General features: G+C 42.9%; 1 protein-coding gene across 7 annotated transcripts in view; it reads left to right on the plus strand.

Moving 5' to 3' along the window:
- The window catches only part of SH2D4A (SH2 domain containing 4A), a 74,172-nt gene that overhangs the window by 30,820 nt on the left and 22,339 nt on the right, over positions 1–21,013 (plus strand). For 5 of the 7 annotated variants that reach the window (XM_029226596.1, XM_029226594.1, XM_029226598.1 and 2 more), the window contains 4 exons: positions 6,367–6,447; positions 12,755–12,866; positions 14,225–14,426; positions 19,453–19,583. In XM_029226596.1, coding sequence (XP_029082429.1) covers positions 6,367–6,447; positions 12,755–12,866; positions 14,225–14,426; positions 19,453–19,583 — 526 coding nt within the window. The other 2 variants (XM_029226600.1, XM_029226601.1) reach the window with 2 other exon arrangements.

The following is a 21,013-nucleotide window of genomic DNA, read 5'->3' on the forward strand; positions in this document are numbered from 1 at the left end:
TAAAATATTATATATGTAAATACTATTTTCTATTGTTATTTATTGTTAGGCTCCTAAGACTTCCCAAATCAACCATGTTTTTAAGACCCTTTGACTACTCTCCTAACAATCTTTGTTGCTATCCTTATACTTTATATTTATACATATTACAGCTATATAAATATAATAAATATGTAAATATTTATATATTTATAATATCCTTAAACTTTACATTTAACAATTACTTTATTTCTCTTGCTGTCTTCCTTTTCTCCTTCATGGATCATATTCTCCCTGGTGAAATTGTAAGAGCGGCCTCTGAAACTCTTTCATATCTGAAACACTTTGCCCTAACAGCCCTTATTAGTTCTGATTATTGCATTTCCTGAGGATGTTACTGCCCAGTTCTGCTGTTTGCACGTCGTTTGGAGGAGTCGTGGGTGAGGTGCGATGCCGGCGGACAGACCTTCATGCAGCATGACAGTTCCATGCTCTGCTCTGCTCAGAATAAACTCAGGCACTAAAGACTAATGCATTATTTAAAGAGGTGCCATAAAGTTACACATCATACTAGAGTCCACTGTATTTTCAGGTCGGACTCTCCAGTAGTCATTGTGCATAGATTTTGCCAGGAACAATGTTAGAGAAATGGGGAAAAGATTCCCTAAGTTCTCCGTTGTCCTAGTTCATGTTTCAGTAAAATCTCTCCGCAAGGACCACACAACATATCTTCAGCAGTAAAACTGAATGTCCCTTTTTCATCCTGTTAGTCTAGTTGGCCTTAGGAAAGTATCTCCACTTTCTCTATATTATTATTCTTTGTCACTTTATCAAAGCATGGTTTCATTATTCTGCCTCTCTCACTATTTTAGAAAGAAAAAAAAACAATGCTAAACCCCAGTATGCTCAAAAGCTTACTATTATAGTCATCACTGGGAAATTCCCTTTTCACTTAAAATGGCTGAGAATAGAAATAGGAATCTGATTATTCCAGCGACCTGGTTAGCAAAGCGTGGGGACAGGCCATCGATTTTTGGAGAATTTGAATTAAGTCTCTCTTATTAGTATTAAAACTAGACTGAACATCTTTTTTTTTTTTTTGTGGTACACGGGCCTCTTACTGTTGTGGCCACAGGCTCTGGACACGCAGACTCAGCGGCCGCGGCCCACGGGCCCAGCCGCTCCGCAGCATGTGGGATCCTCCCGGACCGGGGCACGAGCCCGCATCCCCTGCATCAGCAGGCGGACTCTCAACCATTGCGCCACCAGGGAAGCCCTAGACTGAATATCTTTTAATGATTGAGAACGTGTTCATGAATATATAGTGTGTTCATTCATTCACCAAATACTTATTGAGGCCCTAGTAAGTGCCCAGTCACTGTTCTCTTTGCTGGGGCTCCAGGTATCGTGAATTAATTAAGCTGATGTGATCTTTGCACTCACAGAGGTTACTATTCTGACCATCAGTCTGTTAAGGGATACCATGGATTTAAGAGGTGTAAGATCAGGATGAGCCAATACTTAACCTAGCAGTTTGTTTTCAAATGAAAACTTGATTTTAGCCCCTTAATTCAGCTGTCCCCAACCTTTTTGGCACCAGCGACTGGTTTCATGGAAGACAATTTTCCACGGATGGGGGGTGAATGGGGGATGGTTCAGGCAGTAATGCGGGTGATGGGGAGGTTGGTTCCGGCGGTAATGCGAGCGATGGGGCCGATGGTTCAGGCGGTAATGCGGGTGATGGGGAGCGATGGGGAGCGGCAGATGCAGCTTCGCTCACTAGCCTGCTGCTCACCTCCTGCTGTGCGGCCCAGTTCCTAACGGGCCAGGGACCCTTAGCGGTCTGCGGCCTGCGGTTTGGGGATGCCTGCCTTAATTCATCATTTTCTTCTTCACCATTAAAATATAAGCGCTAAAAATGTTCTGTTCACTGGAGCTTTCGTGTTTATTCCAAAGGCTCTTGACGTTTGTTTGATTGTATAGTCCTACTTTTAAACAGAGTGAATATTAGGTTAGAAGCCAGAATGAACCATTTTTCAAACCAGTTTAAAAAGTGAATATAATTAGAATAATTCTCACATGACACATAGTCTCTGGAGGAAATACAGTTTGTAACCATATAATATTGATGTTGCTGGCAGCGTCTTTTGTTTACCCATTGCTTATATAGATTTGAATGGCCATACTTCTAAGTTTAATGGTAATTTATATATACTTATAAAATCCTTTGGTCATTGTGGAGGGGCTCCACTCCCAGGTCTCCTTGGCCCACATTGATTGGAGAGGACCATTCTGACTTGGTGTCTGCAGAGAGTCCACTAGCTTGTGATGTCATTGCCTTCCAAGTTTTCTCTCTATTTTTTTGGAGCTTTTGCATAAATATTCCATGGCAGTTTTCATTTTTAAATAAAACAAATATGAAGAGGATACAGTAGCTTTAACTCTGCCCATAGGGCTTCAGCAGCTGCAGAAGTCTCTGTGACGCAGCAGGTGGGAGGGGACTGCCGTGGCTTCTGTGCACGAGAGCAGACAGATGTTCTCTCCGGGACACCCCACAGAAGGAGCAGGGCAAGGGTTTCAGACCCTGCTTTCCTACCTATGAACAGGTCGCCTTACATTTTTGGTAAAGGGATAATACCTGCTTTGATACTCTTATGGTGTTGATATGAAGGTCACATGATGCATGGACTTGAAAGTTCTTTGTAAGAAAAAATTATGCAGGGAGGTGGGTAGTTTTCCAACCTTCCTTGTGTTGCAAATTGGAATAGCTAAAGAGTCTATTCCCTGGGACCCAGCGTCCTATGGAAGCTTCAGAGAGGGCCCGGCACCCTCTTCAGGACTCCTCTACATCCTTGAGCTGGGGATGCTCAGGGTGCTATTCCTGAGGCTGTCTCCTTCTGGTATTGACATCGCGAATTATCACTTTTGAGCCATGGATCTGGCTGTTTTTTAGTAAGGGAGATCTGGCTCACACTGCTTTCAGTCTATTCCATTGTACATGGTGTGCTTTGTGGATTTGTAAGCATGTAAGTGTATCTGAATGAACTGCTCTACGCAAGTCTTTTTTTTTTTTTTACATCTTTATTGGAGTATAATTGCTTCACAATGGTGTGTTAGTTTCTGCTTTATAACAAAGTGAATCAGTTATACATATACATATGTTCCCATATCTCTTCCCTCTTGCGTCTCCCTCCCTCCCACCCTCCCTATCCCACCCCTCTAGGTGGTCACAAAGCACAGAGCTGATCTCCCTGTGCTATGCGGCTGCTTCCCACTGGCTATCGGTTTTACATTTGGTAGTGTATGTATGTCCATGCCACTCTCTCACTTTGTCACAGTAAGACAGGAATAAAGACACAGACCTACTAGAGAATGGACTTGAGGATATGCGGAGGGGGAAGGGTAAGTTCTACGCAAGTCTTGATTAACTTCTTCATATTATTTTAACATTTTGGAATAAGAGCGCATCTTTGCTCACCCTTAAAATGAGAATTTTTATAAATGTGGTTCTTAGTATGGGTGAATGGTTTTAGAGTTGACAGTATGTTTTGGACACATGGAAGGATTTGAAAAGAAGTACTGATCTCTGGGGTGGTTGTTAAATTAATCAGCTGCTTATGCTAAATCTTATCTACTCAAGAACCAACTTGTGAGCTTTGATGTACTAAAAACAAAACCTAAACCTTCAGACAAGGAAAGGCTGTCAACTCTGAGCGGCACCAGTAGGCGGTGCTGACGGTCACAGAGGTCCCTTCAGTCCCCGGCACCAAGTCCTGAAAATTGTCTTGTTCCTGCATCTGTGCTTAGATTTGAGCTCTTTTAAAAATATTGATGACCCTGTAATATCTGACAAGTGAAGAAGCAGTGAGCATGTTGAAAGTGCTAGTGAGAAAGGGCACATGGTGATGGAAAAAATCCAGAGTGTAATTCCTTAAAAAGCAAGTGGTGAGAAAACACTTTTGTGTGTCTACATGAGATCGATAGTTCCATTGAAGGAATACTGCTAAGGGACAAAGAATAACTTGTACAGTGTGTTGAAGGTGTTATGTCCAAGCAGAGGACAGTAATTGGCAAGTGATGGGGGAAAATGCTTGACAAAATAGACCACACTTTGGGATATATGACTTAGAAGAACAACGTCAGATATCTATTAGCCTGACGCTAATTCAGGAAACAACTAAGAGTTTGTTCAGGAGCTGATCGTGGTGGAGGTGCTGCTGATGAAACCTTGGTCCAAAGCTCTGCTGGTGGCAAAAGCCCAGGTCCCTCTGAAACACATGAGTGGAGAAGCGGGGGCTGCAGCATTGTCTACAGCACTTGAGGAGGTATCCGTGGAGCACAGTCACCTGCCTCCTAATTTTCAGCATAGAAGAAACATCCTTTTTGCAAAATGATGCCCCACAGATCTTATATCATTGAGGGAAGGGAGAGTGAGCCTGTTTTTAAAGTTCACAGTTCTTATAGTGGAAATGTATTCAGAGACCACAAGCCTGAGCCCTTCAAAGCCATCTCAGACTTTTGAACAGACAGACATACAAAACCTGTTGGAAGAGTTCTAATCTGTTCATCAGTAGAGGAACTGGTTATTGTCCTATTCTGCTTTAGATGCAGGGCAGCTACATATCCTTTTATAATACCAGAATAAGGAAAAAATGAGACAGAATATGGCAAGTAGCAATTGTGAAACCTATAGGATTCATTACTTTGCCAAGTAATAGGTATAAGAAATCTTTTGACCTGCAACTCATTATATCATGACAATATTGATATAGTGGAAAAAGCATGAACTCTGGCACAGGCTGGCTGTGTGATCCCAGAAAGCTGCACAACTCCTCTGAGATTCAGTTCCTTCACCTGAGAATGGGCGTAATGTTGCCCCTCCAACAGCGATGTTGTGGGCAGTAAAGATGATACTTACTAAGGCCCTGATGCAGAGCCTGGGCAGGACAGGCTCCAGTGACCCTCAGCCATCAGGGAAATCAGCATCGACTGTACCCCCGTGATCAGTAAATGACCTCAGCAGAGAGCTGGAGTCCAGGGCCTCCAGCGATTGCTGTGGCCAGCTTTATCAGCTACGATAGAATAGAACAAACAGGCAATGGTCAAAACATCATGGAAGTTCATCTTTCTCCCTTGTAACGTCCAGGATGGGTGTTCTGGTCTAGGAAGGCTCAGGTCTACACAGCCGTTCAGGGACTCAGGCTTTGGAGGCTCTGCTGTTTTTCTAGTAGCATGACTGCTGTCACCATTCCAGCCCAAAGAAGGGGGAAATGGCCTGGAGACACATGTGAAGGAGGTTTTAAGGGCCCGGATAGAAGTGGCCAATACCAGTTATCACCTGTATTATTTTGGAGATAATTATTCACATGGGCACCTAACTGCAGGGGCAGGATTGAGGTAGCCATGCTGGTTCGTTTCATGGCATAGAAGTGACCCTAAAGTACCCACTGTGCTCCACGCTGAATCTTGGTACAGACCTTTGGCTGAAACTTTGCAGGCAATTTCTCTTCTATGCCAGGACCCAGGAAGGAGTCCTCAGGCACAAGGCTCATGAGTCGTGGTACCGTGGGTTGAGGGTGTCTAATATCGGCCACACAGGTCACATGGCTGCCATGCTGGCCTTGGCCCAGACCGCACTCAGGCCAGGGACCGGGTGACTGGGGCCAGTGTAACTGACCTGGTCTTACGAGCCGCCCCGTGTGCTGTGCCAGCTCAGTCACTGAGCCAGAGGGGTTGGCAGGTGGCCTACAAGGATGGTCCCAGGGAATCCAGGCAGCAGAACTAGGAATCCCATTGGCAGGAGCTGGCTCCTAGGAAATCCATCTAGAGCAGCAGAAGCCGGAACTGGGAAGTGGGGGAAGTGGGGAGACAGGGGGGAATGTGAGCGGGCAGGGAGGGTGGGCAGGGCTCCCAGGCACTGGGTGTTCCAGGTATGTCTCCAGCCCTAGAAGGGGAGAGAGGCGAATGCAGTTAAGTGGCCGAAACTAAGGCGTTTCTCTGGTCCGACCTAAAACACAGGTTGGGGTAGAGCAGGGATTAAGAGAGAAAGAAGGGAATTGAGATTAAGGAGTAGTGTTGATGTCTTAAAGTCATCCCAGGGACCTTGGGGCCAGCTGGGAGCAAGACATGAGCAAACCACCAGCTCCTGGCTGCTGGGCAGTGATTCATCTCTAACCCTACTGAGTGCAGAGGTTGGGACTTCATATACCTGCCCCCTCAGTCAGGATGGGCTCAGGAGCTCACTTGCTGGTGGGAAAGGGATGGATCCAGTTGTGTGTGGGGGGCAGCATTTGGGAACATCGACATGAGGGAAGCATTAACAGATTATCTTCTGGAATTGCACTGCAGCTCTAAATGGCATAAAAATGTGTTTCATTTAATTTTTAGTTGCCCTCCAGTTCCTCAAGAAGTGTTCACCAAATGTTGGCAGATTCTATCAGTCGTATGAAGGAATATGGATTTCACCAGGTAAAAGACTTACCTTCCGTCTCAGGGGCTAAGTGCAGAGCCAGTTCCACTAATGTTTCACAAATTGTTTTATTAGCCTCATGCAGAAATGAAATTAAGCAGCAGACTGTGAACTCTATCTTTGAAAAGCTTGTGAGCACAGCTGTTCATCTTTACCTGTTTATCTGGAGTTGAAGAGTCTTGAGTATCATGGAAAGGATGTACCAGGACATATCTGCTCCTCAGGACATATCGGACTCCTCCCTGAAGATCTGACGTGAGATAGCATCCCGGACAGAGGCAAACACTGGGGAGACTGATTTCAGAGAGAGATAAACGAAGCATGAAACTTGGCGGAAATCGTGAATTCACATTAGGTTCCCTAGGTGTTCACTCTTTCTCGAGCCTGTCCCTTTGAGCTGAGCAGCTGCTTGGGTCACTGTGCCCACGGTGCCCGCAGGGCCTCCAGGCGCTCAGGTCTCCGGGTCCATCCGGGCAGGGACCTCTCTGCTCCCTCCGTCCTACTGCCGTGTTACCATACATGTGGCTCAGGATAACTGAGGCAGAGACTGGAAACCCTGTAGGGTTTGGCCCACAGATGGTCTGAAAAAGTGGAGCGAGAGATGAGGCTGTAAAATGAAGGTTCTGGGGGCCACAGGCTGGGATGGAGGCTGTCAGGAGGCGGCTGGGGCTGGTTACCTTGGGTGGTGACCCAGGCCCGGACTCCTCTGCAGGGCCACGTGTGAGCTGGAGAGCTCGCACGTTTGAGGCATCAGTCATGGGGAGGTCTGGAGCTGTGGGCCTGGTGTGCAGACGCTGATGTAATACATGCCTCTTTATAAAACAGCAGCAATAGTCCCTAAAGGAACTCCCCAGTGACCCTACCCTGATTACATTATGTCATTTTAAATGAGGGCAGGTGAGGAAGAAAGGACAGAAGATCTGTGTGTTCGTTCAGACGACCTATGTTGAGTTCCTCCTGCATGCCAGGCTCTGCTGTGGGCACTAGAGACACAGTGAACAAAACAGATAAAGTCCCTGCCCTCGGAAAGCTTCTACTCCTGATGGGGAGACAGATGATACATCTGTGTGTGAACTCAGGTCCTAAGAGCTCTGCAGGAAAATCACGCAGGATAAGGGAACTGAGGAATGCAGGGAGGGTGGGAATTGGATTTTATAGAGGTGGCCAGAGAAGTTGACATTGGAGCAGACACCTGAAGAATGAGGGCGGGGTAATGGGGATGGCTGGGGAAGTGTGTTCCAGGCAGAGGGAACAGCACGTAGGAGGGCACAGAGGCAAGAGCTCTTGGACATGGTGGAGGAACGCACAGAAGTCAGTTAATGAGACGGAGTGAGGGGCTGATGAGGGAGCTGGTGGGAGTATTTGCATCAGCAGCCCGGGACGAGCGGCTTTGTGTCAGGGACCTTTGACAGCTCCGTCTTCCCATCTCTGGCTCCACACCCCGGCCCCTGGGTGTCTGGACCAGTGTCCAGGCTCAGCCCTGCTGCCCCTCCACTCCCTGGCCTTCATCCTGGACCTGTGTGCTTCAGCAGAACACTTCTAAAGAAGAAATGATGGTTTTCTACACAGAGAAAGTAAAGATCAACTTGTAAAGACTTTTCTAAAAGTAAATTTTCTGGAGGAATCCTTAGAGAAACTTGGGACAAGTTCTTGAGTGTTCTAGCTACTTTGAATAAAAACAGCGGCCAGGGTCAGCTCTCATCTGCTATTACTCTGTGAAACATTAATTTTGTCTCCTTTCTCACTGTGCCCATACATGATGACACTGTGGATGAAAAAGGAGTGAGACTTACTAAACACAGCTCTCTCAGACACTGGAGTATCAACTTAGCAGCCAAGTACCGCCCGAATTATTATTTACTTAATATATTTCTTTAAGTAGACTCACTTTGTAAACTTCTTGCTTTTCCTAAGCAACAGTATCCTTAGTATAACAGTATGCTATGATAGCATAGTTTAATATTGTAGCTATATTTTTCTAATTATTTAAAATCATTTAAAAATATGTGTGTGGAAGACAAACAAAGCTCCCTTTGAATTTTTTTCTGTTTGAGCTTAGAAATTTCTACCAGCACTTTTGATATTTTCAGGCTTGCCAACAGCTTCAATAAGGCAATGGCAAATTTTAAGTCATTTCAAACACCAAAAGCTGCTCTTTGGTTTTATAATATTGACTAAAGAAGGGGGGCTTAGCTCTAGGCAGGAAAAGAATGTAAGAAAAAAAGTGAAAACAGTGAAACCACAAAAGTTTTGTTGCATCTGAGGTGAAGTGTATAATATGAATTATCACCATCTTCTGTGCTAACTGTGCTTTAATGGTGATTGAAACCAGTTTCACAGCATCGAGGTTCATATTTTACTTGTGGTGAAATAATTTAACCACAAGAAAGTCTTTATCTTTCTATAGGAAAACACAAAAGAAAAAAACCATGATTTCTGTGGTGCAGAGCAAAGCACGGCCCGTCTTTCCCGCCCCTCAGCCTGTTTCATGACTCAGCTGACGAGGCTTTTTGCCGCACCAAGTTGTAAATTCATTTTTCTCATGAACACTCAGAAGGTTGTCCTCAAAGAAACAAAGGAATTTTTAAGTGCTTTGGTGTGTTAGTTTTCTCTTTGGTTAAAAACAAATTCCCTTGGGTGTACTTAGGCTACAGAACTGTACATGTCAAAATGGTTAAGATGGTAAACTTAGTGTTATGTATATTTTACCACAATTTTTAAAAAATTTAAAATGGTAATTTTATGTTATATGTATTTTACCACAGTAAATAATATTGTAAGACCACTATACTTCAATAAGATATTTCCTTTTTAAGGAAGACTCATGTTTCTTATTCTATATTTTTCCTTCTCAAAAAGGATGCTTTTAAAAGATATTTTTGTGTATTTTATTTTTTCTTTTCTTTATTGAAGTACAGTTGATTTACAATATTGTGTTAGTTTCAGGTGTACAACAAAATGATTAAGTTTTTTTTTCAGATTACATTCCATTATACATTATTATAAGATATTGAGTATAATTCTCTGTGCTATACTGTAAATCCTTGTTGTTTGTCTGTTGTATATATAGCAGTTTATGTCTGTTAATCCTATACTCCTAATTTGTTCCTCCCTCCCTCCTTCCCTCTCCCGTTTGGTAACCATAAATATGTTTTCTATGTCTGTGAGCCTGTTTCTATTTCTAATCTATTTTGTATATAGATTTATTTGTATTACTTTTTAGATTCCACATATATATGACATATAATATTTGTCTGTCTCTGTCGGACTTACTTCACTAATTATGATAATCTCTAGGTCTATCCATGTTGCTGCAAATGGTAATCTTTCATTCTTTTTTATGGCTGAGTAATATTCCACTGTGTATAAATATCACATCTTCTTAAGCCAATCATCTGTTGGTGGGCACTTGTGTTGTTTCCATGTCTTGGCTATTTTAAATCATGCTGCTATGACCATTGGGTGCATGTATCTTTTTGAATTAGAGTTTTCTCCAGATATATGCCCAGGAGTGGGATTGCTGGATCATATGGTAGCTCTATTTTTAGTTTTTTAAGGAACCTTCATACTGTTCTCCATAGTAGATGCACCAATTAACATTCCCACCAACAGTGTAAGAGGGTTCCCTTTTTCTCCACACCCTCTTTTGCATTTATTATTTGTAGACTTTTTGATGATGGCCATTCTGACTAGTGTGAGGTGATAGCTCATTGTGGTTGATTTGCATTTCTCTAATCGTTAGCGAAGTTGAGCATCTTTTCATGTGCCTGTTGACCATATGTATGCCTTCTTTAGAAAAATCTGTTTAGGTTTTCTGCTCCTTTTTTGATTGGGTTGTTTACCTTTTTGATATTGAGTTCTATGAGCTGTCTGTATATTTTGAATATTAACCCTTTGTTGTTTGCATCGTTTGCAAATATTTTCTCCCATTTCATAGGTTGTTTTTTCATTTTGTTGATGGTTTCCTTTACTGTGCAAAAGCTTATACGTTTGGTTAGGTCCCATTTGTTTATTTTTTTGCTTTTATTTCTTTTGCCTTGGGAGACTGACCTAAGAAAACATTGGTACGGTTTATGTCAGAGAATGTTTTGCCTATGTTCTCTTCTAGGAGTTTTATTGTGTCGTATCTTATATGTAGTTCTTTAAGCAATTCTGAGTTTATTTTTGTGTATGGTTTGAGGGAGTATTCTAATTTCATTGATTTACATGTAGCTGTCCAGCTTTCCCCAACACCACTTGTTGAAGAAGGTGTCTTTTCTCCGTTGTACAGTCTTGCCTCCTTTGTCATAGATCAATTGACCATAGGTGTGAGGGTTTATTTCTGGGCTCTCTACTCTGTTCCATTGATCTATGTGTCTGCTTTTGTGCCATTACCATGCAGTTTTGATTACTTTAGCTTTGTAGTATAGTCTGAAGTCTGGGAAGATTTTTGCTCCAGCTTTTTTCTTTTTCCTCAGGATTGCTTTGGCAATTCTGGGTCTTTTCTGGTTCCATATCAGTTTTACGATTATTTGTTCTAGTTCTGTGAAAAATGTCCTGAGTGTTTTGATAGGGATCACATTAAATCTGTAGATTGCTTTGGGTAGTATGGCCATTTTAACAATATTTATTCTTCCAATCCAAGAACATAGGATATTTTTCCATTTCTTTGAATCATTTTCAGTTTCCTTTATAAATGTTTTATAGTTCTCGGTGTATTGGTCTTTTACCTCCTTGGTTAAGTTTATTCCTAGGTTTTTGTTTTTGTTTTGACATGATTTTAAAATCATGTTTAAATTTCATTGTTAGTGTAAAGAAGTGCAACAGGTTTCTGTGTATTAATCTTGTATCCTGCTATCTTGCTGAATTCATTTATTAGTTCTAGTAGTTTTTGTGTTATGACTTTAGGGTTCTCTATATTGAGTATCATGTTATCTGCAAATAGTGGCAGTTTTACTCTTCCCTTCCAGCTTGGATACATTTTATTTATTTTTCTTGTCTGGTGGCTGTGGCTAGGATTTCCAATACTATGTTGAATAGAAGTGGTAAGAGTGGGCATCCTTGTCTCGTTCCTTTGGGAAGTCTTTCAGCTTTTCACCATTGACTATGATGTTGACTGTGGGTTTGTTGTAAATAGCCTTCATTATGTTGAGATATGTTCCCTTTATACCCATATTGATGAGAGTTTCTGTCGTGAATGGATGTTGAATTTTGTCATGTGCTTTTTCGGCATCTATTGAGATAATCATGGGTTTTTTGTCTTTTCTTTTGTTGATGTGGTGTATCACATTGATTGATTTGCATATGTTGGGCCATCTTTGTGACCCTGGAATGAATCAAACTTGATCATGGTATAGGATCCTTTTTATGTGTTGTTGGATTCATTGTGCAAATATTTCGTTGAGGAGTTTTGCAGCTATATTCATCAAAGATATTGGCCTGTAAATTTCTTTTTTTGTAGTGTCTTTGGTTTTGGCAGCAGGGTGATGGTGGCTTCATAGAATGAATTTGGGAGTGTTCCCTCTTCCTCAGTCTTTTGGAAGAGTTTGAGAAGGATCAGTGTAAGTTCTTCTTTGTTTGTTTGGTAGAATTCCCCAGTGAAGCCATTTGGTCCTGGACTTTTGTTTGCAGTGAGTTCTTTTTTTAGCTACAGATTCTATTTCACTTCTAGTGATCGGTCTGTTCAAATTAGCTGTTTGTTCCTGACTCAGCTTTGGTGGGCTGCATGTTTCTAGAAAGGTGTCCATTTCTTCTAGGTTGTCCAACTTGTCGGCATATAATTGTTCGTAGTATTCTCTTATGATTTTTTTATATTTCTGTGGTATCAGTTGTTATTTCTCCTCTTTCATTTCTTATTTTGTTTATCCGGGTACTCTCTCTTTTCTTCTTGGTGAACCTGGCTAGAGGTTTGTTAATTTTGTTTATCTTTTCAAAAAAACCAGCTCTTGGTTTTGTTGATCTTTTCTATTTTTCTTCTGAGCTCTATTTTATTTATCTGTTCTCTGATCTTTATTATTTCCTTCTTTCTGTTGACTTTGGATTTTGCTTGTCCTTCTTTTTCTATTCTTTTAAGTGGTAGGTTAGGTTATTTATTTGAGATTTTTCTTGTTTCTTGAGGAAGGCCTGTAGTGCTATGAACTTCCTTCTTAGAACTGCTTTTGCTGCTTTCCATAGATTTTGTAAGGTTGTGTTTTCATTTTCGAGCTTTCTATTCTCTTCCATTCATCTATATGCCCATTTTTGTGCCCATACCATGCCTAGTGCCTGCCTCACTGCCAGAAACTGCCAGAGTCCCTCACCAGTGTTTGTTTTTGGTTTTTTAAACAGAAGAAAGAATCTGTGAAGAAAACACAAGATGAAGAAGTAAAACAAATAGATGAAGAGAGAACCAAGCAGATTTATAAGAGCTGGAAAGAAGATTCGGAGTGGCAGGCCTCTTGTGAGTACCCAGAGGCCTCCATAACAGTGACACTAAGCTAGTTTGTTCACAGAATAAGATGATCCATCTAGGAAGCACTTAGAGTGGTTGTTGAGAGATTTTTTTTTTTTTTTTTTTGCGGTACACGGGCCTCTCACTGTTGTGGCCTCTCCCATTGCGGAGCACAGGCTCCGGACGTGCAGCCTCAGCGGCCATGGCTCACGGGCACAGCCACTCCACGGCATGTGGGATCTTCCTGGACCGGGGCACGAACCCGTGTCCCCTGCATCGGCAGGCGGACTCTCAACCACTGCGCCACCAGGGAAGCCCGAGAGATGTTTTAACACTAAACTATTACTCAAAGGCTACAGAGCCATCTAAACATTGAATAGCAGAAAGGTTCTCATCTAAACATTGAATGGCAGAAAGGTTCTCAATTCATCTTTGTACCATCAAAATTATGATGTATGTATATGATGAAATGGTATTTAGCTATGAAAAAATGTTTTGGAAGAGTGTTTAAAGTCCTTGGAATGTGTTTATATCTTTTTAGCTTGGAGAAGAAAAATCATTATAAAATAGTATGAAAAATATCCCTACTTAAAAATGTCTAAGTATATGAGGGAAAAGAAGTGGCAGGTTAACATATTAACATTAGTTTTCTTGGAGAGGCAGGATTCAATGTTATTTATTGGAATTCTTCTCGTTTTTCTGTATTTTTCTCAGTTTTCAACAGTGAACACATCTTAACTTTGTAATCAGAAGAACACATGTGTAACAGGCTGGATGTGTCAGCATCCCTTCTACACCTATGGCTCAACCCTGCCCCATTCTGAGTTAGCACTGCCCAGAGATCGTCCTCCTAGGGAGAGGCCAGTGCAGATGAAGGCAGAGCAGAGCATGTGTGAGGATGCTGGGAGGATTTGGGTTTGAAACAGGATTAGAGCTTCCGTCTGACTTGGACAAAGACACCCTAACTGCCCGGTCATCCCTTGAAGCAACAGGAGGAGAACAGGGGCAGCCGTGTTTGCAGAATGTTGGGAATTCCATCACAATGAACACCATTAAAATGACAATTTTTGTGAAGTGAAAATATTTACCAGATCCAATCACTTATATGCAGTGAAATCTTGGTGTAATGGAAGACTTCAGGCATTTCTGTGAAATCAAACATAACAGATTCTGATCAATAATGCCTGAAGTACAGATACACTCAGTAAAGCTTATTCTTATATCCTGCATTAGGGTCTTTAATGCTAGGCATTGCTGGTGCCTGTTCATTGTTACCAGAGTCCGTTCTGTTCGCCATCTGAGGTGCTGATTCTTCTGAACATCTCCGTGGCTCATGAGGGCCTTTCTCAAACCCACTGTTTCTCTAGTGCGAAAATCCAAGGCAGCTGATGAGAGGAGGCGCTCCCTGGCGAGACAGGCGCGGGAGGACTACAAGAGGCTGTCCCAGAGGGGGAGAGGCGGTGAGGGGCCACAGAGCCCCCCCGGCGGCCCCCAGAAGCCTCGGAGGCCCCCCCTTCCACCCAAGCCTCAGTTCCTGAGCCCTTCGGGACACCCCTGCAGACCTCTCAGGTAAGAAGCCATGCAGGTGGCTTTAAGCATAAGTGGTGAAATGGCTGATTAAAATAGATGAATTGCGTGGCCGCTGCGGGGAGAGAGCCTACTGGTGCCATTCAATCCAGCTCCACCCCTGAGTCTGTGATTCTGAGACACCTGGGCAGCCCTTCATCTCCCCTCATCTGTAAAATCCCCGCTGTGGGTACCATTAACACAGCCAGGAATTTCGTGAAGGTGCTCAGCGAGGTCCTGTGCCGCCAGCCCAGCTCACCCCCACCTGGTGACAGCCAGTGAGGGGAGGGGGGACAACTGGGGGGTCATCACAGTAGGAACCCAGGCTTGCCGGGCTTCACATCATGAGCAGAGCTACATTTCCTCTGCTCAGGATTAAAGATTTGATGATAATTCTCATTCTGGGATATACAGCCAAGCTCATAGATTGAGAATTTGGAAATGTTTCTTTTCTTTTTTTTTTTTAATATCTTTATTGGAGTACAATTGCTTTACAATGTTGTGTTAGTTTCTGCTGTACAACAAAGTGAATCAGCTATATGTATAAATACATCCCTATATCCCCTCCCTCTTGAGCCTCCCTCCCACCCTCCCTACCCCACCCCTCTAGGTCATCACAAAGCATTTAGCTGATCTCCCTGTGCTATGCAGCAGCTGGAAATGTTTCTTTTTTAAATGAAGACTTTATTTGGCCATGGTGGTCCCTTTGCCTCCTAGGCTGTGGGGGGAATTAGGCAGAACAATTTGTTTTGGAAAATCCCTGAATAAAACTACAGTGCAAACCCACAGCCAACATCATTCTCAATGGTGAAAAACTGAAACCATTTCCACTAAGATCAGGAACAAGACAAAGTTGCCACCTCTCACCACTGTTATTCAACATAGTTTTGGAAGTTTTAGCCACAGCAATCAGAGAAGAAAAAGAAATAAAAGGAACCCAAATCGGAAAAGAAGAAGTAAAGCTGTCACTGTTTGCAGATGATGTGATATTATAAATAGAGAATCCTAAAGATGCCACCAGAAAACTACTAGAGCTAATCAATGAATTTGGTAAAGTTGCAGGATACAAAATTAATGCACAGAACTCTCTTTCATTCCTATGCACTAATGATGAAACATCTGAAAGAGAAATTAAGGAAACGCTCCCATTTACCATTGCAACAAAAAGCATAAAATACCTAGGAATAAACCTGCCTAAGGAGACAAAAGACCTGAATGCAGAAAACTATAAGACACTGATGAAGGAAATTAAAGATGATACAAACAGATGGAGAGATATACCATGTTCTTGATTTGGAAGAATCAACATTGTGAAAATGACTATACTACTCAAAGAAATCTACAGATTCAAGGCAATCTCTATCAAACTACCAATGGCATTTTTCACAGAACTAGAAAAAAAATTGCACAATTTGTATAGAAACACAAAAGACCCCCAAATAGCTAAAGCAATCTTGAGAAAGGAAAATGGAGCTGGAGGAATCAGGCTTCCTGACTTCAGACTATACTGCAAAGCTACATTAATCAAGACAGTATGATACTGGCACAAAAACAGAAATATATATCAATGGAACAGGTTAGAAAGCCCAGAGATAAACCCACGCACGTATGGTCACCTTATCTTTGATAAAGGAAGCAAGAATATACAATGGAGAAAAGATAGCCTTTTCAGTAAGTGGTGCTGGGAAAACTGGACAGCTACAGTTGAAATTAGAATGAAATTAGAACACTCCCTAACACCATACACAGAAATAAACTCTAAATGGATTAAAGACCTAAATGTAAGGCCAGACACTATAAAACTCTCAGAGGAAAACATAGGCAGAACACTCTATGACATAAATCACAGCAAGATCCTTTTTGACCCACCTCCTAGAGTAATGGAAATAAAAACAAAAGTAAACAAATGGGACCTAATGAAACTTAAAAGCTTTTGCACAGCAAAGGAAACCATATACAAGACAAAAAGACAGCCCTCAGAATGGGAGAAAATATTTGCAAACGAAGCAACTGACAGAGGATTAATCTCTAAAATATACAAGAGGCTTATGCAGCTCAATATCAAAAAAGCAAAAAACCCAATCCAAAAATGGGCAGAAGACCTAAATAGACATTTCTCCAAAGAAGATATATGGATTGCCAACAAACACATGAAAGGATGCTCAATATCACTAATCATTAGAGAAATGCAAGTAAAAACTACAAAGAGGTATCACCTTACACCGGTCAGAATGGCCATCATCAAAAAATCTACAAACAATAAATGCTAGAGAGGGTGTGGAGAAAAGGGAACCCTCTTGCACTGTTGGTGGGAATGTAAATTGATACAGCCACTATGGAAAACCATATGGAGGTTTTTTAAAAAACTAAAAGTAAAACTACCATACGACCCAGCAATCCCACTACTGGACATATACCCTGAGAAAGCCATCATTCAAAAAGAGACATGTACCACAATATTCATTGCAGCACTATTTACAATAGCCAGGACATGGAAGCAACCTAAATGTCCATCGACAGATGAATGGCTAAAGAAGATGTGGCACATATATACAATGGAATATTACTCAGCCATAGAAAGAAACAAAATTGAGTTATTTGTAGTGAGGTGGATGGACCTAGAATCTGTCATACAGAGTGAAGTTAGTAAGAAAGAGAAAAACAAATACTGTATGCTAACACACATATATAGAATCTAAAAAAAAAAAAAGGTTCTGAAGAACCTATGGGCAGGACAGGAATAAAGATGCAGACGTAAAGAGTGGACTTAAGGACACAGGGAGGGGGAAGGGTAAGCTGGGACGAAGTGCGAGAGTGGCATGGACATATATACACTACCAAATGTAAAACAGATAGCTAGTGGGAAGCAGCCGCATAGCACAGGGAGATCAGCTCGGTGCTTTGTGACCACCTAGAGGGGTGGGATAGGGAGGGTGGGAGGGAGACTCAGGAGGGAGGGAATATGGGGATACATGTATACATATAGCTGATTTACTTTGTTATACAGCAGAAACTAAAACAACATTGTAAAGCAATTATACTCCAATAAAGATGTTAAAAGAAAAAAGAAAAATGCAGTGATATCACAGCAGAAACCCCCATCCCTTATCTTCACTAAATATAAAATTATTTTCTCCTGGTTATTGCTATTACATGATTTTTTCATATTCTGGTCTGGAGAAAGATGATATTTAAAATGACCAAGAGAAATCAAATATTGATTTAATGAAACACAACTGTCTAAATCCTTTTCCTCTGAAATAAAAACTAAAAATCCTTCTCTGTTAGGAGTATGGAAAAATAAAAAACAAAGATCTCCTTTTGTGTGGGGTCAGTAGTTATCTTCAGGGCTTTTTCCTAATGGGGATTCTGTCCTCAGAGGAAGCAGGAGGTGGACCATTTCCTCTTCTATGATTATTTATACTTACTCAGTTGAAAGGTTCCATCTGGGGACTTGGGGACCAGCACTAACTGACCATGTTCTACAGAGTGACAGTTTGGGGAACGATTTTTTCCTTAGGACAACAAGAGAGGCCCCTTAACGTTGTGCCTGGGGCACGGAGTGTGAACTCCTGCGCAGGTGCCTCCCACATCCGAGCCTGTCACTGTGTCGGGCCGCAGGTCCCCGCAGGCTATGTGCCTCTCCAGGCTCCTCCAAGGGTGGAATACAGCTTGTCATACACCCACAGTATTTTTAGAGCACAACTTATGTGACTGACAGCAATGAAGGTGCCGTTTTTTTTTTTTTTTTTGCGGTACGCGGGCCTCTCACTGTTGTGGCCTCTCCCGTTGCGGAGCACGGACTCTGGACGCGCAGGCTCAGCGGCCATGGCTCATGGGCCCAGCCGCTCCATGGCATGTGGGATCTTCCTGGACCAGGGCATGAACCCGTATCCCCTGCATCGGCAGGCGGACTCTCAACCACTGCGCCACCAGGGAAGCCCTGAAGGTGCCTTTTAATGAGGGTTTTAAGACGATGTTTTAAGCTCCAGTAGCTCATTTTTTCCAACTTAAGCCACTTGCATGAAGTGCTTTTTTGTGAGGCTGTCCTTGGAGTTTCTGCTTTACCTCCAAAGATTTCCCGAAGAAAAGAGCCTAATCTGAAGGCCGGGAGGAGAACTTAACATGTAATCTCATGTGTGTGCAGTGTCTGCTCCCTTGGAAAGTCAAGTATTATAAGCTGTTTTCTCCAAAATGCTATGTATGTATGTACATGCATATACATCACGTGTATATATCTGACATGTATGTCACATGTAACTCCTGGTAGTGACATAAAGAACGCAATTTACATGGCAGGATATTCCGGTAGCTCATCCAAACTCGTTGTTTTTACATTGAATTCTGCTCAGAATTTGTGGGCCTGGAACTTGGGAATACATTTGTTACACTGCAGTATTAGTTTTTATAGTGGAAATTGACTTAAGTTCTGCTACTGAATTTATTTCAAATCCATTCTGCTGCCTGTATCTTTCTCTTAACCTATCTTCAAACACTCCTCTTGCTTTTACTTTTTATTTCTGAGACTGCCTTTTAGCAGAACTCTTCAAAGTATGGGAGAGAAGGAAGCAAGTCAGAGAGGTTAGTGGCAACAGAAAGATGAGGAAATTGAATGATGAAAGTGTTAGGGAGAAAGTTTATTCTATTGCATCTGGTTTCCTCCTTTTGCAAGTACATGCTCTCCAGGAAAATATGGCTGGGGGTGTATTTCACTTTTTAATGCTCACCTTGTCAAATTTTAATTAATGGAGCTTCTCATTCATATTAAAAATGAATTAAAATCTGTGTGTCGGTACAGCAGCAGCTCATGGCTAGCCTGCAGGACTGGAAGGGCAGGTGACAGATCTGCTCCCTTCTATTCCCTGCCCTGAAGGAACCGTGTGACAGCCGTGCACAGGGTCACACCCCGTGAGCTCAGCTGCGAGGCCAGATCTTCAGACGTGTTATACTCTCTGCATGTGTGTGTGATTTTTGAAAGCATTATTTTCCAATAAGTTGAATCTAACTTGAAACCCTTCATGAATGTCAGAAACCAGGCAGTGTCAAGGCCAGCGTCCCGCTCGGCCCATGGGGACATCGTGCGCTGGTTCCGGGAGGAGCAGCTCCCGCTGCGGGCCGGCTACCTGGGCACCTCGGACAGCATCGCCCCATGGTTCCACGGTGAGTGCACTGCCCCGCCCCTGGTAGTGGGTGAGCCGGCTCGGCCTCCAGGCATGCAGGGTCAGGGCTGCCTTTCACCTGAGCTGCCCCCGAAGAGGCTCTGACCTTGTTTTCACAGAGCAGCTTTTCCCGGCTTTCTCAGGGAGCTGCAGTCTCACAACCAGAGGCCCACGCCACGATGGCTCCCAGCACGGGGGTGATTCATCACCCCGGACGGACACCACCACATTGTAAAGCAATTATACTCCAATAAAGATGTTAAAAGAAAAAAGAAAAATGCAGTGATATCACAGCAGAAACCCCCATCCCTTATCTTCACTAATTATAAAATTATTTTCTCCTGGTTATTGCTATTACATGATTTTTTTCATATTCTGGTGTGGAGAAAGATGATATTTAAAATGACCAAGAGAAATCAAATATTCATTTAATGAAACACAACTGTCTAAATCCTTTTCCTCTGAAATAAAAACTAAAAATCCTTCTCTGTTAGGAGTATGGAAAAATAAAAAACAAAGATCTCCTTTTGTGTGGGGCCAGTAGTTATCTTCAGGGCGGAGGGAAGGCAGGCCCCTTGGGACAGCCCCAGATGGCAGCGCTGTCATCCGTCCCCCACCCAGGGAGGGGCTGGTGTGGCCTCTGTGGGTGGCCGGAAGGTCTCGGTATGAGTGACCTTGAGCAGATCATCGTTCTCCGCAGTGATTCCGTTTATCTGAGCCTCACTTTCCTCATCTGTTAAGTGAAGGGGTGGGACTTAAAAGTTGACCCATGCGGTTAAGGCTGCGAAGTAGGTCTGTTGGGGGCTGAGCAGAGGTCAGCTCGTAAAGCACGTCTTCATTCGACCCTCGAAGCTAGGCTCATCCAAGACGTCTGTTTACCCAGCGCCTGCCTCACCGACCTCTCCGTTTCTTGAACTTCAAGAGAAGGAGGTGGCTTCCTGCCTCGATTGGCCTCCACGAGGTCTGTGGTTGGGTTGGACTCACTGGTCCCGTAGACAACAAAAGCTTTTTTTTTTTTGGTCGCACGGTGCGGCACGCTGGATCTTAGTTCCCCAACCAGGGATTGAACCCGTGCCCCCTGCAGCGGAAGCACGGAGGGTTGACCACTGGACTGTCAGGGAAGTCCCAACGACAGCTTTAAGACAGAGATCACATCCTCTCATGGAACACACTTGTCCTAATGGGTATCTCGGTTTGAGTTATGTTTAAGGCTACTCTCTTTTCAGTAGGATCGTCTCACACATAAATAAAGCCACAAAAACAAGCTCCCAAACACACAGCATGGCAAACTCCTCTAAAAAGAACCACGTTATCTGCGGTAGGCTCATTGCCAAAGGGCTGCCTTTACAGGTACAGCACAGCAGCCTAGTTTTCCTGGAAAGTGCATGTTCTTTGGCGATTTAGGTTTTGTAATTGTCCATCCCCAGAGGA

This window comes from Monodon monoceros, unplaced genomic scaffold (genome assembly GCF_005190385.1).
Source record: "Monodon monoceros isolate NGI ecotype Baffin Bay Population unplaced genomic scaffold, NGI_Narwhal_1 Super_Scaffold_17, whole genome shotgun sequence".
NCBI lineage: Eukaryota > Metazoa > Chordata > Mammalia > Artiodactyla > Monodontidae > Monodon > Monodon monoceros.